Source organism: Oncorhynchus kisutch, linkage group LG9, assembly GCF_002021735.2.
Source record: "Oncorhynchus kisutch isolate 150728-3 linkage group LG9, Okis_V2, whole genome shotgun sequence".
NCBI lineage: Eukaryota > Metazoa > Chordata > Actinopteri > Salmoniformes > Salmonidae > Oncorhynchus > Oncorhynchus kisutch.
This window is the reverse complement of record NC_034182.2, coordinates 33,397,116-33,414,310: the sequence shown is the minus strand read 5'-3', so window position 1 is coordinate 33,414,310 and position 17,195 is coordinate 33,397,116. Positions and strand designations below refer to the sequence as shown.

Genomic DNA, 17,195 nt, shown 5'->3' with positions numbered 1-17,195 from the left:
GGGGCGGAAATACCCAAATGACGTAAAGGAACAGAAAATGTATATTGGTTTCGTACAGTCATAACACATTTAAAGTTCAAAACAGTCACAAGGACCGACTGTGAGATTGAGTGCAATTTAACTGCGTCTTTGAAGCCACTATGTTGCGCAAATTTGACAATAAAGTAGGCATATCAACAATATTTATATTCTGTTGATATGTTCAAACTGAGTCAACGGAGAATAAATATTTCAACATAGTAAAATACAATGGTTTGGTATCCTGTCCTGTAAAGTCCAGTTGTTCCCAATCAAATATAACACATATATACAGTACCAGTCAAAAGTTTGGACACACCAACTCATTCCAGGGATTTTCTTTATTTTCACTATTTTCTACATTGTAGAATAATAGTGAAGACATCAAAACTATGAAGTAACACATATGGAATCATGTAGTAACCAAAAAAGTGTTAAACATATCCAAATATATTTTATATTTGAGATTCTTCAAAGTAGTCACCCTTTGCCTTGATGACGGCTTTGCACATGCTTGGCATTCTCTCAACCAGCTTCATGAGGTATTCACCTGGAATGCATTTCAATTAACAGGTGTGCCTTGTTAAAAGTTCATTTGTGGAATTTCTTTCCTTCTTAATGAGTTTGAGCTAATCAGTTGTGTTGTGACAAGGTAGAGGTGGTATACAGAAGATAGCCCTATTTAGTAAATGACCAAGTCTATATTATGGCAAGAACAGCTCAAATAAGCAAAGAGAAACGACAGTCCATCATTACTTTAAGACATAAAGGTCAGTCTTTGAAAGTTTATTCAAGTGAAATCACAAACACCATCAAGCACTATGATGAAACTGGCTTTCATGAGGACCGCCGCAGGAAAGGAAGACCCAGAGTTACATCTGCTGCAGACACATCTCAACATCAATTGTTCAGAGGAGACTGCGTGAATCAGGCCTTCATGGTTGAATTGCTGCAAGGAAACCATTACTAAAGGACATCAATAAGAATAAGAGACTGGCTTGGGCCATGAAACACAAGCAATGGACATTAGACCGGTGGAAATATGTCCTTTGGTCTGATGAGTCCAAATTTGAGATTTCTGGTACCAATTGCAGTGTCTTTGTGAGACGCAGAGTAGGTGAACGGATGATCTCTGCATGCGTGGTTCTCACCGTGAAACATGGAGGCGGAGGTGTGAGGGTGCTTTGCTGGTGACACTGTGATTTATTTAGAATTCAAGATACACTTAACCAGCATTGCTACCACAGCATTCTGCAGCGATACGCCTTCCCCTCTGGTTTGCGCTTAGTGGGACTATCATTTATTTTTCAACAGGACAATAACCCAACACACCTCCAGGCTGTGTAAGGGCTACTTGACCAAGTTTCCATATGTGTTATTTCATAGTTTTGATGTCTTCACTATTATTCTACAATGTAAAAAAAGTGAACATAAATAAAAACCCTTGAATGTGTAGGTGTGTCCAAACTTTTGACTGGTACTGTATATATTTTTTAAGGAACTCAGTTCGCCTTTCAACTCTCGAAAGGTGTAATAATAGAATGCACAAGGTGCAATGTTTAAATTGGGTGTGTATCACCAGTTTTCCTCTTGCCCTGTCAGTCATTGCATACCTTAGAGAGCTATTTATAACTTGTCAGAAATGTCCAGATCAACTAGCCTATGTCAGCTAGGTTGTTTAGCCCATAGATTTTGTAGACATGGCAAAATGTATAGAATTGCAAGAACATTTTCTTTAAAACGGCAATATTTTTCTGCACCCCATAGCAAAATGTGTATAATTGCAGGAAATAAGCTTGAAAACTGCAAAAATGTCTCTCCGCCAACAAGAAGGGTGTGAACAGTCTGTGTCATGAACAGTGCTTGTGCCCATAGAAATAGACAATGCTGGAAGGGGGGCCTGAGTGAAACATTTTGGGAATCCCTGTTAAAAGGTACACAACTCGGCCACGGATGTCCATTCGACGTCTATTCCCTGTTGGTTCAACATCATTTCATTGAAATGATGTTGATTCAACCAGTGTTTGCCCAGTTTAAGGCCAGTGGTCTACCTGCATGTGGTTTCATTATTTTGTACCTTAAACAATTTGCCCATAAAAAGGCCAATTACCTATAAACTATATTTAGTTTGTTGTACATGTGGGGAGAACAAGTATTTGATACACTGCTGATTTTGCAGGTTTTCCACTTACAAAGCATGTAGCGGTCTGTAATTTTATCATAGGTACACTTCAACTGTGAGAGACGGAATCTAAAACAAAAATCCAGAAAATCACATTATGATTTTTAAGTAATTAATTTGCATTTTATTGCATGACATAAGTATTTGATACATCAGAAAAGCTTTCCTTCTTAATGAGTTTGGTACAGAAAGCTTTGTTTGCAATTACAGAGATCATATGTTTCCTGTAGTTCTTGACCAGGTTTGCACACACTACAGCAGGGATTTTGGCCCACTCCTCCATACAGACCTACAGATCCTTCAGGTTTTGAGGCTGTCGCTGGACTTTCAGCTCCCTCCAAAGATTTTCTATTGGGTTCAGGTCTGGAGACTGGCTAGGCCACTCCAGGACCTTGAGATGCTTCTTACGGAGCCACTCCTTAGTTGCCCTGGCTGTGTCTTTTCTCCCCTTTGCAGAAAAGCATCCCCAAAGAATGATGTTTCCACCTCCATGCTTCACGGTTGGGATGTGTTCTTGGGGTTGTACTCATCCTTCTTCTTCCTCCAAACACGGCGAGTGGAGTTTAGACCAAAAAGCTCTATTTTTGTTTCATCAGACCACATGACCTTCTCCCATTCCTCCTCTGGATCATCCAGATGGTCATTGGCAAACTTCAGACGGGCCTGGACATGCGCTGGCTTGAGCAGGGGGACCTTGCGTGCGCTGCAGGATGTTAATCCATGACGGCGTAGTGTGTTACTAATGGTTTTCTTTGAGACTGTGGTCCCAGCTCTCTTCAGGTCATTGACCAGGTCCTGCCGTGTAGTTCTGGTCTGATCCCTCATCTTCTTCATGATCATTGATGCCCCACGAGGTGAGATCTTGCATGGAGCCCCAGACCGAGGGTGATTGACCATCATCTTGAACTTCTTCCATTTTCTAATAATTGCACCAACAGTTGTTGCCTTCTCACCAAGCTGCTTGCCTATTGTCCTGTAGCCCATCCCAGCCTTGTGCAGGTCTACAATTTGATTGACTGATGTCCTTACACAGCTCTCTGGTCTTGGCCATTGTGGAGAGGTTGGAAACTGTTTGATTGAGTGTGTGGACAGGTGTGTTTTATAAAGGTAACGAGTTCAAACAGGTGCAGTTAATGCAGGTAATGAGTGGAGAATAGGAGGGCTTCTTAAAGAAAAACTAACAGGTCTGTGAGAGACGGAATTCTAACTGGTTGGTAGGTGATCAAATACTTATGTCATGCAATAAAATGCAAATGAATTATTTAAAAATCATACAATGTGATCTTCTGGATTTTTGTTTTAGAAATAATGAAGATACTTGTTCTCCCCACTGTATATATTGAACAAAACTATCAATGCAACATGTAAAGTGTTTTTTTCTAAAATGTTGTGCTCAAATTTGTTTACATCCCTGTAAGTGAGCATTTCTCCTTTGCCAAGACAATCCATCCACCTGTCAGGTGTGGCATATCAAGAAGCTGAATAAACAGCATGATTATTACACAGGTGCTGGGAACAATAAAAGGCCACTCTTAAATGTGCAGTTTTGGCACACAACACAATACCACAGATGTGTCTATTTTGAGAGAGCGTGCAATTGGCATGCTGACTGCAGGAATGTCCACCAGAGCTGTTGCCAGATAATTGAATGTTCATTTTTCTACCATAAGCCGTCTCCAACGTTTTTATTTATTTATTTGGCAGTACGTCCAACCGGCCTCACAACCTCAGACCAGATGTAACCACGCCAGCTCAGGTCCTCCACATCTGGTTTCTTTACCTGCGGGATCATCTGAGACCAGCACCCAGACAGCTGATGAAACTGAGGGATATTTCTGTCTGTAATAAAGCCCCTTTGTGGGGGGAAAGTAATTTTTGATTGACTGGCACTGGCCCCCCAGTGGCTGTGCCCCTGCCCAGTCTTGTGAAATCCATAGATTAGGGCCTGATGAATGTATTTCAATAGACTATGTCCTTATATGTACTGTAACTCAGTAAAATCATTTAAATTGTTGCATGTTGCTTTTATATTTTTGTTCAGTATATATAACACAGATTGGTAACCTATACTGTCTTGGATAGAGGTAAAGGATAAAGTCACCAGTGCCACAGTGTACACATTTATACTGATGCACTATTCCGGCTTTTGGATCATGCAGCGCGCCATGTGGCCAGAGGGAGGCACCAAAAGTCAAATTTGGAATCGACAGTTGACCCAACGCCCTCTCGAGTCTCCGAAATCTCTCGTGGACAGACTACGTAAACATAATGGCACCGTTAATCGAGCATCTGACCAATTACGCGAGACTTTCAGTTCTCAACTCCAAGAGAATCAAGAATCCCATTGCAGGAGTAATAAAAACAAGCCAGTTTACAAGATTGCCAGTAATTGCAATCAATTAAATTCACCCATTGTGAAGTGATTTACAAATAGACTACTGAGATGTTTTATATGTGAGAAAAAAAATCCTAAAACATTATAAGCATTACACAATGAATTAAGAAATTGCTAATTGCAATTCCCCTTACTGAAATATGGCCATGGCTAATCATCATTATGCATAGGCCTTTATTGTATTTCATGCAATAGGTTATTTTGCTATTTCTGCATACTTGTTATTGATCTATAACACACAGACACTAGCATACACCTATTATGATTAGTCCGACATGTTCTTAGCTGTGTTATTACCATTGAACCTGTGGCATTATAGGCCTACAGTATAGGTCTACAGTGTTTTCCCAGTACAAAACACCTTCGGGCAGAGAGACCCGGGAACGTGCATTCCGCTGGCTGTGAGTCGGCGGCGGTGTTTATGCGGTGCCTGCCAGGGACTGTGGCAGCAGTAAGCAGTGGAGAGAGAGAGTGCTGTTTGAGAGCACCACCCACTACTGAAATGGCGGAGGGGGAATTGGACGTCGACTCGCTGATCGCCCGATTATTAGAGGGTGAGTGTATCATAGCTTTTATATGTTTTAAATCACATTTCAAATCAGGGGGCTGGCCATTGCGTTGCGGTTTAAAACACTGTCCTTGCAGTGGAGGCCCTGGTTCGAGGGAAGGGGAGACCGGGGTGTAAAATCGCTAGCCAAACAGTTGCTAAAACGAGTGTTTCTATTGGACAAATTCAGGAAGGTCCTTCCCCGTTTCGTTCCGTTTGATTTCGTTTAAGAAACGTTTTGCAACAGAATAGGCGTAATGAATACGCCCCCGGAGTTTAAGCGTATAGGTTTAGCCGTAGTGAAAGGATACTTCAACATTTTGGAAATTAAAACCTTTATCTACTTCCCCAGAGTTAGATGAACTCGTGGATACCATTGTTATGTCTCTGCATGAAGGTTGAAAAAACATTGCTGTTAGCACAATTGTCTCTGTTTGCGGTTTAAAGGAAGTTACTAACTAGAGTTATCGCAATGACTTGAAGTCTAAGGTAACTCATATAAAATGTATTTGTCACGTGCTTTATAAACAACAGGTGTAGACTAACAGTGAAATGCAGTGCCAGCTCTAGCCTTTTGGGGACCCTAAGCAAGTTTTGGTTGGAGGGCCCCCCACCTCACTGCAAAACAGGTCAGGGCCACTGGGAATGTGCCCCGGTCGGTATTCGGTCACGATTATTTCAAGTTCAGATAGCTCGCTAGACTAACTACCAATCAAAAAATGGTTAGCTGACATTGCTAATTGATTGTCTGTCAGCAAAAACAAATGGGGGGGGGGGGGGGGGGGGGGGGGGGGGGGGGGGGTGTTGCTAATAAAATGAAATGAAATAAAATGAAATGCTTACTTACAGGCCTTCCCAACAATGCAGAGATTATTATTGTTTTTAAATAGTAGAAAAATATAGAACAATTATAACACTAGGAATAAATATACAAATAATAACACAAGGAATAAATACAAAATGAATAACAATATACATGGGGTACCAGTACCAAGTCGATGTGCAGGGGTATGAGGTTGTTGAGGTACATACAGTATGTACATATAATGTAGGTAGGGATAAAGTGATTATGCAACTGGATAGATAATAAATAGTAACAGCAGCGTATGTGATGAGTCAAAAGAGATTAGTGCAAAAAGGGTCAATGTAGATATTCCTGGTAGATATTGGTTAACTATTTAACTACCTACACTGAATAAAAATATAAGGAATGTCCACCAGAGCTGTTGCCAGATCATTTAATGTTAATTTCTCTACCATAAGCCGCCTTCAAAGTTGTTTTAGAGAGTTTGGCAGTACGTCCAACTGGCCTCACAACTGCGGACCACGTGTATGGCGTTGTGTGGGCGAGTGGTTTGTGAACAGAGTGCCCCATGGTGGTGGTGGAGTTATGGTATGAGCAGGCATAAGCTACTGACAAAGAACGCAATTGCATTTTATCGATGACCTGAAGCCCATTTTTTTTTTTAAGGTATGCGTGACCAACATGTACATGTCTGTATTCCCAGTCATTTGAAATCCATAGATTAGTGCCTAATTACTTTTACTTAAATTGACTGATTTCCTCCAAATGAACTCAGTAAAATCAATGAAATTGTTGCATTTATATTTTTGTTCAGTAAATTTAGCAGTCTTAATACTTGGGGTAGAAGCTGTTCAGGGTTCTGTTGGTTCCAGACTTCGTGCATTGGTACCGCTTGCTGTGCGTGCTAGCCAATACCATAGTCTTCCAGTAATTGTGCTAACGCTAGCTAGCATTGGCTCGCGAAACTAACTTCCTTCGTACTGGATGCAGAGACATAAACATTGTATCCATGAGTTCATCTAACTCTGGGGAAGTAGAGAAAGGGCTTCAATGCCAAAATGCCAAAATCCCGAAGTCTACCAATCCCCCATTTCTGCTATATTGACACTCGGTGCTGCTAAAATAACTTCATTTGAAACTGTTACAATCTGACAAAATATGAGTTTTGTTGCTTAAATGTTTACAAAGTGGCAAAACTCTAAAGTGTTGGTTTGGAATTATACTGTTATTGGTAGGCTGAATGAAAGGATGTAGGCCTAGGCTATTTTGGGAAAAACGGAGTATTAGGTCAATTTCCTCTCTAGGCTACTCACGGATAATTAGAGGTGGAACCACAATCAATCGATCTAGATATTGATTTGTTTTGATGTGCAGAAATGTGAACAAGTCTAACCTACATAATTAGGTAAGTTAGTATTTTTCTTAAGTAGACTGTCTACTATATGTACAGCATAACATAAGCATACAGTTGATTGAATATTTATGATACTATAATGAGATACTCCTACAGTTTATTGTAACTAGATGGATGTAGAGTGAAGACAATTGTTGGACTTTCCAACTTGATTAACCAATTCATCTGTTGCAAAGAACCCTTCAACAAATGCTTGCCTTTATCACCATATAGGCAAATGCTAATACTGCACTGCACTTACTGAGTCAGTTGCCTATTGGCATTATGTCACTTAGGCTGCGTTTACAGAGGTAGCCTAATTCTGATCTTTTCCCACTAATTGGTGTTATGACAAATCAGATAAGCTCTTTTGGCAAGAATTGGGCAAACTTTCAGAATTGGGATGCTTGTGTAAAGGCAGCCTTAGAGGACACTCGCACGCACACGACCGTTCAAAAGTTTGGGGTCACTTAGAAATGTAAAAAAAAATAATGTTGTCCCTTTTAAAGTAACATCAAATTGATCAGAAATACAGTGTAGACATTGTTAATGTTGTAAATTACTATTGTAGCTGGAAAAGGCTGATTTTTAATGGAATATCTACATAGGCGTACAGAGGCTCATTATCGGCAACCATCACTCCTGTGTTCCAATGGCATGTTGTGTTAGCCAATCCAAGTTTATAATTTTAAAAGACGAATTGATCATTGCCAGGTCGCAATTGTAAATGAGAACTTGTTCTCAACTTGCCTACCTGGTTAAATAAAGGTAAAATAAATAAAAAAATATTTAAAAAATTAGAAAACCCTTTTGCAATTATGTTAGCACAGCTGAAAACTGTTGTTCTGATTAAAGAAGCAATAAAACTGGCCTTCTTTAAACTAGTTGAGTATGAAAGCTATTCCATGCAAGAAATTGCCATGAAACTGAAGATCTCGTACAGCGAGGTGTACTACTCCCTTCACAGAACAGTGCAAACTGGCTCTAACCAGAATAGAAAGAGGAGTGGGAGGCCCCAGTGCACAACTGAGCAAGAGGACAAGTACATTAGAGTGTCTAGTTTGAGAAACAGACGCCTCACAAGTCCTCAACTGTCAGCTTCATTAAATAGTACCCGCAAAACACCAGTCTCAACGTCAACAGTGAAGAGTCAACTCCGGGATGCTGGCCTTCTAGGTAGAGTTGCAAAGAAAAAGGCATATTTCTGTCTAGTGTCCATCTTAATCTTTTCTTTTAATTGGCCAGTCTGAGATATGGCTTTTTCTTTGCAACTCTGTCTATGTCCTGGGACATTTTCTTCACACTTCACACCAAATTAGTTTTAATAAGCTTCTTGATATGCCACACCTGTCAGGTGGATGGATTATCTTGGCAAAGGATACATGCTCACTAAAAAGGAATTTAAACAAATTTGTGCACAACATTTTAGAGAAATAAGCTATTTGTGCGTGTGGTAAATTTCTGGCATGTTTTATTATAGCACTTTACAGCGTTTTATATTTCTACTTAGTGTAGTAATCATAAGGAATTCAAGGAGTGCTCTGCTCCTCTTCTAGTATGGCAATTATGTTGTACCAGCCACAGAGACATGTACAGGCTCTGTTCACAAGTAGGCACTTTCACGCTGTAAGGTACATTGTAAGTGCACTGAGTTTAGGTCTCAGCCATTTGGAAAGTGCCTGTTTGTTCTGAAGTAGGCTACATTTAGAATTTTGTCAGTTTTCTCCTAAAGTTTAAGACGGTGTACTTGGCAAAAAAAATCTGTTATTCTGAGATATTGTATTATTAATTCAACATAGAACTACAAATGTAAAGGGTTATGTGCTCCTGATCCTGTAGGTGACCTATTGTTGTGCCCACACAGCCAGTTATGAGTAGAGTTAGCTGGGCATGATGTCTCACGGAAGCACACAGGTTTTCCAGATGGGTGAGGCTACAGTATGTGCTCTTAGGCACGAAAGTCAAACTCAAAGACATTGTTCTTCCTGTGTGTTCTGTAACTGGACCGATGTAGTGATGGACAAACGTTGAATATACACACCAGCAGACACGCATACGATGAAACCGGCAGACCCCATGTTATGGATGTGCCAATATAATAATCTTTGGCTTGGTTTGGAGTTGAGACAGTGTCCCACAGTGAGAGTGTGAAACAGTAGTGGAGAAGATGGATATTTGCCGAGCCAATTGTGCCTGAGACTGACCCAGAGGTAATCTGAGACATCCACAGCACTGAGGAAACTCGGAGGGGGAAATTGGCCGGATCTGGTCCTAAACGTGTGTGTGTGTGTGTGTGTGTGTGTGTGTGTGTTAGCAGGAAGAATGTTATGGGGCTGCTGCTGGCCCACTTTCTCTGTTGAACAGTCAAGCCTTAGTTAGGGGTGCAGTCAGAAAGTCAGGCCATTGATAGAACCCCCTTCATCTCACACACAAACACGCACACACCAGCTCTAGTTGGTCTATTCATTGTTATACGCTAGCTGCACTCACGTCTCAATCATATGTCAAAATATAATCAATCTATTTGTCACATGCTTCCGTAAACAACAGGTGTACACTGTCAGTGAAATACTTACTTACAGGTCCTTTTCCAACAATGTAGAGTTAAAGTTGAACAAAAAATTGAAATAGTAGCACAAGGAATAAATACACGCTGAAAAAACGAGTAAAAATGGCTATTTACAGGGAGTACCAGTACCGAGCCAATGTGCTGACTACGAGGTAATTGAGGAATATATGTACATTGTAATGTGTGCGCTGGGAATCTGGAGTGAATACATTTAATGAATGAACAAAACAAGGAACACGAACAACGCACAGACATGAAAATGAAACAGAAACGCCTGGGGAAGGAACCAAAGGGAGTGACATATATAGGGCAGGTAATCAAGGAGCTGATGGAATCCAGGTGAGTGTCATTATGCGCTGATGCGCGTAACGCTGGTGACAGGTGTGCGACATAACAAGCAGCCTGGTGACCTAGAGGCCAGAGAGGGAGCACACATGACAGTACCCCCTCCCCGACGCGCGGCCCCAGCCAAAGGATGCTGACCAAAATGATGATCCCGGGGATCAGGAGTGGATCGGTCACATCTGCTGAAGCGCGGGAACCTGTCGATCCGGCTAAGGAGCGGGAGCATGGCGACCAATAGTGCCAGAGAGAGAGCATACGTGACAGTACCCCCTCCCCGGCACATGGCTCCAGCCGCAGGACACCAACCAAAGGGACGATCCCGGGGATCAGGAGCGGACCGGTTGCCTCCGCTGAGGCACAGAAACCTGACGAACCGGCTGAAGTGTGAGAGCCCGATGATCCGGCCGAAAACTCCACGGTTGCTTCGGCTGAGGCACAGGAACCTGTACATCCAGCTGAGGCATGGGAGCCTATCGAGGAAGCCGAGGCATGGAAGTCCAACAAACCGGCTGAGGCCTCCCAGGTAGCTCAGACACCCGGACCCGACATCTCCTCCAACACAAAAATAAATAAATGACTCCCTGATGCTTCCCTTAGGTGAGGTGTTATTCTGTAACGTGTGCGCTGGGAGTCAGGAAGCACGTTCAGGAAGTGAATACGTTTAATGAATGAACGAAACATAATACAAAACACGAACAACGCACAGACATGAAACAGAAACAATAACGCCTGGGGATGGAGGTGTGCGCCATAACGAGCAGCATGGTGACCTAAAGGTCAGCGAGGGAGCCCACGTGACATGCATATAGGTAGGGCTGACTAGACAATCGGCTGTAGATACAGTGCCTTCAGAATACCCCTTGACTTATTCCAAATGTTGTTGTTACTACCTGAATTCAAATAGAATAAAACATTTTTATCACCCATCTACACTCAATACCCCATAATGACAAAGTGAAAACATGTTTTTAGACATTTATTGAAAATGAAATCGAGATGTCTAATTTACATACAGTACCAGTCAAAAGTTTGGACACACCTACTTATTCAAGTTTTTTATAAAAAATATTTAAAAAATCTACATTGAAATAACACATGGACTCGTGTAGTTACCAAAGAAGTGTTAAACAAATTATTTTAGATTCTATATTTTAGATTCCCACATATGCTGAGCATTTGTTGGCTGCTTTTCCTTCACTCTGCGGACCAACTCATTCCTAACCATCTCAATTGAGTTGAGGTCGGGTGATTGTGGAGGTCAGGTCATCTGATGCAGCACCATCACTCTTCTTCTTGGTCAAATAGCCCGTACACAGGTTGGAGGTGTGTTGGGTCATTGTCCTGTTGAAAAACAGGTGATAGTCCCACTAAGCGCAAACCAGATGGGATGGCATATCACTGCAGAATGCTGTGGTAGCCTTGCTGGTTAAGTGTGCCTTGAATTCTAAATAAATCACTGACCGTGTCTCCAGCAAAGCACCATTACACCTCCTCCTCCTGCTTCACGGTGGGAACCACACACGCAGAGATCATCCGTTCACCTACTCTGCGTCTCACAAAGACACGGCAATTGGAACCAAAAATCTCAAATTTGGGACTCATCAGACCAAAGGACAGATTTCTACCAGTCTAATCACCATTGCTTATGTTTCTTTGCCCAAGCAAGTCTCTTCTTATTGGTGTCCTTTAGTAGTGGTTTCTTTGCAGCAATTCGAGCATGAAAGCCTGAATCATGCAGTCTCCTTTGAACAGTTTATGATGAGATGTCTGTTATTTGAACTCTGCGAAGCATTTATTTTGGGCTGCAATATAAGGTGCAGTTAACTCTAATTAAACGTATCCTCTGCAGCGGAGGTAACTCTGGTTCTTCCTTCCCAGTGGCGGTCCTTATGAAAGCCAGTTTCATCATAGCGCTTGATGGTTTTTGCGACTGCACTTGGAAGAAAGTTCTTGACATTTTCTGGATTTACTGACCTTCATGTCTTAAGGTAATGATGTACTGTCGTTTCTCTTTGCTTATTTGAGCTGTTCTTGACATACAGTTGAAGTAGGAAGTTTACATACACTTAGGTTGGAGTCATTAAAACTAGTTGTTCAACCACTACACACATTTCTTGTTAACAAACTATAGTTTTGGCAAGTCTGTTAGGACAGCTAGTTTGTGCATGACACAAGTACATTTTCCAACAATTGTTTACAGACAGATTATTTAACTTATAATTCACTGTATCACAATTCCAGTGGGTCAGAAGTTTACATACACCAAGTTGACTGTGCCTTTAAGCCTTTAAACAGCTTGGAAATTCCAGAAAACTATGTCATGGCTTCTGATAGGCAAATTGACATCATTTGAGTCAATTGGAGGTCTATCTGTGGATGTATTTCAAGGCCTAGCTTCAAACTCAGTGCCTATTTTCTTGACATCATGGAAAAATCAAAAGAAATCAGCCAAGACCTCAGAAAAACAATTGTAGCCCTCTACAATTCTGGTTCATCCTTGGGAGCAATTTCCAAATGCCTGAAGGTACCACGTTCATCTGTACAAACAATAGTACGCAAGTGTAAACACCACGGGACCACGCAGGTGTCATACCGCTCAGGAAGGTGACACGTTCTGTCTCCTAGAGATGAACATACTTTGGTGCGAAAAGTGCACATCAATCCCAGAACAACAGCAAAAGACCTTGTGAATATGCTGGAGGAAACAGGTACAAAAGTATCTATATCCACAGTAAAATGAGTCCTATATCGACATAACCTGAAAGGCCGTTCAGCAAAACTGCCATAAAAAAGCCAGACTACGGTTTGCAACTGCACATGAGGACAAAGATCATACTTTTTGGAGAAATGTCCTCTGGTCTGATGAAACAAAAATAGCACTGTTTGGCCATAATGACCATCGTTATGTTGGAGGGAAAAGGGGGAGGCTTGCAAGCCGACATACACCATCCCAACCTTGAAGCACGGGGGTAGCAGCATCATGTTGTGGGGGTGCTTTGCTGCAGGAGGGACTGGTGCACTTCACAAAATAGATGGCATCATGACGGTGGAAAATGATGTGGATATATTGAAGCAACATCTCAAGACTTTAGTCAGGAAGTTAAAGCTTGGTCTTAAATGGGTCTTCCAAGTGGACAATGACCCCAAGCGTACTTCCAAAGTTGTGGCAAAATGGCTTAAGGACAACAAAGTCAAGGTATTGGAGTGGCCATCACAAAGCCCTGACCTCAATCCTATAGAACATTTGTGGGCAGAACTGAAAAAGTGTGTGCGAACAAGGAGGCCTAGAAACCTGACTCCGTTATACCAGCTCTGTCAGGAGGAATGGGCCAAAATTCACCCAAATTATTGTGGGAAGATTGTGGAAGGCTACCCAAAACGTTTGACCCAAGTTAAACAATTTAAAGGCAATGCTACCAAATACTAATTGAGTGTATGTAAACTTCTGACCCACTTGGAATGTGATGAAATAAATAAAAGCTGAAATAAACAATTCTCTCCACTATTATTCTGACATTTCACATTCTTAAAATAAAGTGGTGATCCTAACTGATCTAAGACAGGAAATGTTTACTAGGAATAAATGTCAGGAATTGTGAAACTGAGTTTAAATGTATTTGGCTCAGGTGTATGTAAACTTCCGACTTCAACTGTAATATGGACTTGGTCTTTTACCAAATAGGGCTATCTTCTGTATACCAACCCTACCTTGTCACAACACAACTGATTGGCTCAAACGCATTAAGAAGGAAAGAAATTCCACAAACTAACTTTTAACAATGCACACCTGTTAATTGAAATGCATTCCAGGTGACTACCTCATGAAGCTGGTTGAGAGAATTCCAAGAGTGTGCAAAGCTGTCATCAAGGCAAAGGGTGGCTACTTTGAAGAATCTCAAATATAAAATATATTTGGATTTGTTTAGCACTTTGTTTTTGTTACTACATGATTCCATATGTGTTATTTCATAGTTTTGATGTCTTCACTATTATTCTACACTGTAGAAAATAAAGAAAAACCCTTGAATGAGTAGGTGTGTCCAAACTTTTGACTGGTGCTGTACGTATTCACACTCCTGAGTCAATACTTTGTAAAAGCACCTTTGGCAGAGATTACAGCTGTAAGTCTCTGTGTAAGTCTCAAAAGTGTTTTTCCACACCTGGATAGTGCAACATAACATATTATTATTTTTAAAATTCTTCAAGCTTTTTCAAATAGGTTATTAATCATTGCTGAACAACCATTTTCAGGTCTTGCCATAGATTTTCAAGTAGATTTAAGTCAAAACTATAACTCAGCCACTCAGGAACATTCACTGTCTTCTTGGTAAGCAACTCCAGTGTAAAATTGGCTTTGTGTTTTAGGTTATTGTCCTGCTGAAAGGTGAGTATTCATGTCCTAGTGTCTGGTGGAAAGCACACTGAACCAAGTTTTTCTCTAGGAATTAGCCTGTTCTTAGCTCCATTCCATGTATTTTGTATCCCGAAAAACTCCCCAGTCCTTACCGATTACAGGCATACCCATAACATGATGCAGCTACCCCTATGCTTGAAAATGTGGAGAGTGGTACTCAATAATTTGTTGCATTGGATTTGCCACAAACACAATCCTTTGTTTTCATGACACATTTTTTGTAGTATTACTTTAGTGCCTTGTTGCAAACAGGATGCATGTTTTGGAATACAGGCTTCCTTCTTTTCACTCTGTCATTTAGGTTAGTATTGTAGAGTAACTACAATGTTGTTGATCCTTCCTCAGTTTTCTCCTTTCACAGCTATTAAAATGTGTAACTGTTTTAAAATCACCATTGGCCTCATGGTGAAATCCCTGAGCGGTTTCTTTCCTCTCTAGCAACTGAGTTAGGAAGAACACCTGTATCTTTGTAGTGACTGGGTGAATTGAAACATCATCCAAAGTGTAATTAATACCTTCACCATGCTCAAAGGGATATTCAATGTCTGCTTTTTTACATTTTTACTCATCCACCAATAGGTGCCTTTCTTTGCGAGGCATTGGAAAACCTCCCTGGTCTTTGTGGTTGAATCGGTGTTTGAAATGTACTGCTCAACTGAGGGACCTTACAGAACTGAATTTGTGGGGTACAGAGATGAGTTAGTCATTAAACATCCTGTTAAACACTATTATTGCAACTTCTTATGTGACTGTATGTATTTAGGATTGCCATAACAAAGGGCTTGAATACCTATTGACTCAACATTGTGTGTAGACCAGTGACTCGCCTCTCCTTTTCCTTTAGTCCACATCTTGCTGATGTTGAGGGAGAGTTTGTTGTCCTGGCACCACACTGCCAGGTCTCTGAACTCCTCCCTATAGGCTGCCACATCGTTGTTGGTCATCAGTCCTACCACCGTTGTGTCGTCAGCAAACTTGATGATGGTGTTGGAGTCATGCATGACCACGCAGTGTTAGGTGAACAGGGAGTACAGGAGCGGACTAAGCACACACCCCGGAGGGGCCCCCTTGTTGATGGTCAGTGTGGCGGATGTGTTGTTGCCTACCCTCACCGCCTGGGGTTTCCTGTCAGGAAGTCCAGGATCCAGTTGCAGAGGGAGGTGTTCAGTCCCAGGGTCCTGATCTTGGTGATGAGCTTGGAGGGGAATATGGTGTTGAATGCTGAGTTGTAGTCGATGAACAGCATTCTTACATAGGTTTTCCTTTTGTCCAGGTGGGTGAGGGCAGTGTGGAGTGCAATAGAGATTGTGTCATCTGTGGATCTGTTGGGGCGGTATGCGAATTGAAGTGTGTCCAGGGAGTCTGGGATGATGGTGTTGGTGTGAGCCATGACCAGCCTTTCACCAGCCTTTTCATGACCAGTATTTCATAGCTATAGATGTGAGTGCTACAGGGTGATAGTCATTTAGGCAGGTTACCTTGCCTTTCTTGGGCACGGGGACTATGGTGGTCTGCTTGATTATAGGCCTGGACAGTGAAGACACTTGCCAGCTGGTTAGCGCATGCTCTGAGTACACGTCCTGGTATTCCGTCTGCAAATGTTAACCTGTAACCTTTTTAATGCAGTGGGCTAAATCGGGGTCACACAGAGTGTTTCTTAGTAGTGTGAAACAAATCTGCATTGAAACAAAAGCATACACCTCACACACATGGTTATGGGCTATAATAGATATAGTATTCAGTTTTCAGTTTGCATCCCAATATTACACGTTATATACGTCACAGAGGACTGAAATATAATAAAACCGTTTGACTAGAAACACCGGATTTTCTGAGTGTTTTTGAACTAATGTTTATTGACTTCTTTGGGACTGGGGGGCAGAATTGAGTAGCTTGGATAAAAAGGCAACCAGAGTAAACTGCCTACTACTCAGGCCCAAATGCTAGAATATGCATGTAATTAGTAGATTTGGATAGAAAACACTGAAGTTTCTAAAACTGTGTGAATGATGTCTGATGTCTGTGAGTATAACAGAACTCATATGGCAGGCAAAAACCTGAGAAAATATCCAACCAGGAAGTGGGAAATATGAGGTTTGTAGTTTTTCAAGTCATTGCCTATCGAATATACAGTGTCTATGGGGTCATATTGCACTTCCTAAGGCTTCCACTAGATGTCAACAGTCTTTAGAACCTTGTTTGAGGTTTCTACTGTGAAGGAGGCGAGAATGAGGGCTGTTCCAACCAGAGGTCTGGCAGAGTGCCATGAGCTGATCACGCGCGCCACCGTGAGAGTTAGCTGCGTTCCATTGCATTTCTAAAGACAAAGGAATTCTCCAGTTGGAACATTTATTGAAGATTTATGATAAAAACATTCTAAAGATTGATTCTATACATCGTTTGACATGTTTCTACAAACTGCAATAGAACTTTTTTGCCATTTCGTCTGAACAAGTGATCGTGCATTATGCATTTGGATTACTGGGCTAAACATGTGAACAAAAAGGAGGTATTTGGACATAAATTA

The 17,195-nt window shown here is 41.4% G+C and overlaps 1 protein-coding gene across 2 annotated transcripts in view; it reads left to right on the top strand.

Annotated features, from left to right (window-relative positions):
- Positions 1–5,021: 5,021 nt before the first annotated feature.
- Positions 5,022–17,195, top strand: part of LOC109897095 (serine/threonine-protein phosphatase PP1-beta catalytic subunit) — a 39,759-nt gene continuing 27,585 nt past the window's right edge. The window contains exon 1 of one of the 2 annotated variants that reach the window (XM_020491632.2): positions 5,022–5,149. In XM_020491632.2, coding sequence (XP_020347221.1) covers positions 5,098–5,149 — 52 coding nt within the window. In that variant the 5' untranslated portion in view covers positions 5,022–5,097. The remainder of the gene's footprint in view (positions 5,150–17,195) is intronic. The other variant, XM_031832461.1, reaches the window with a different exon arrangement.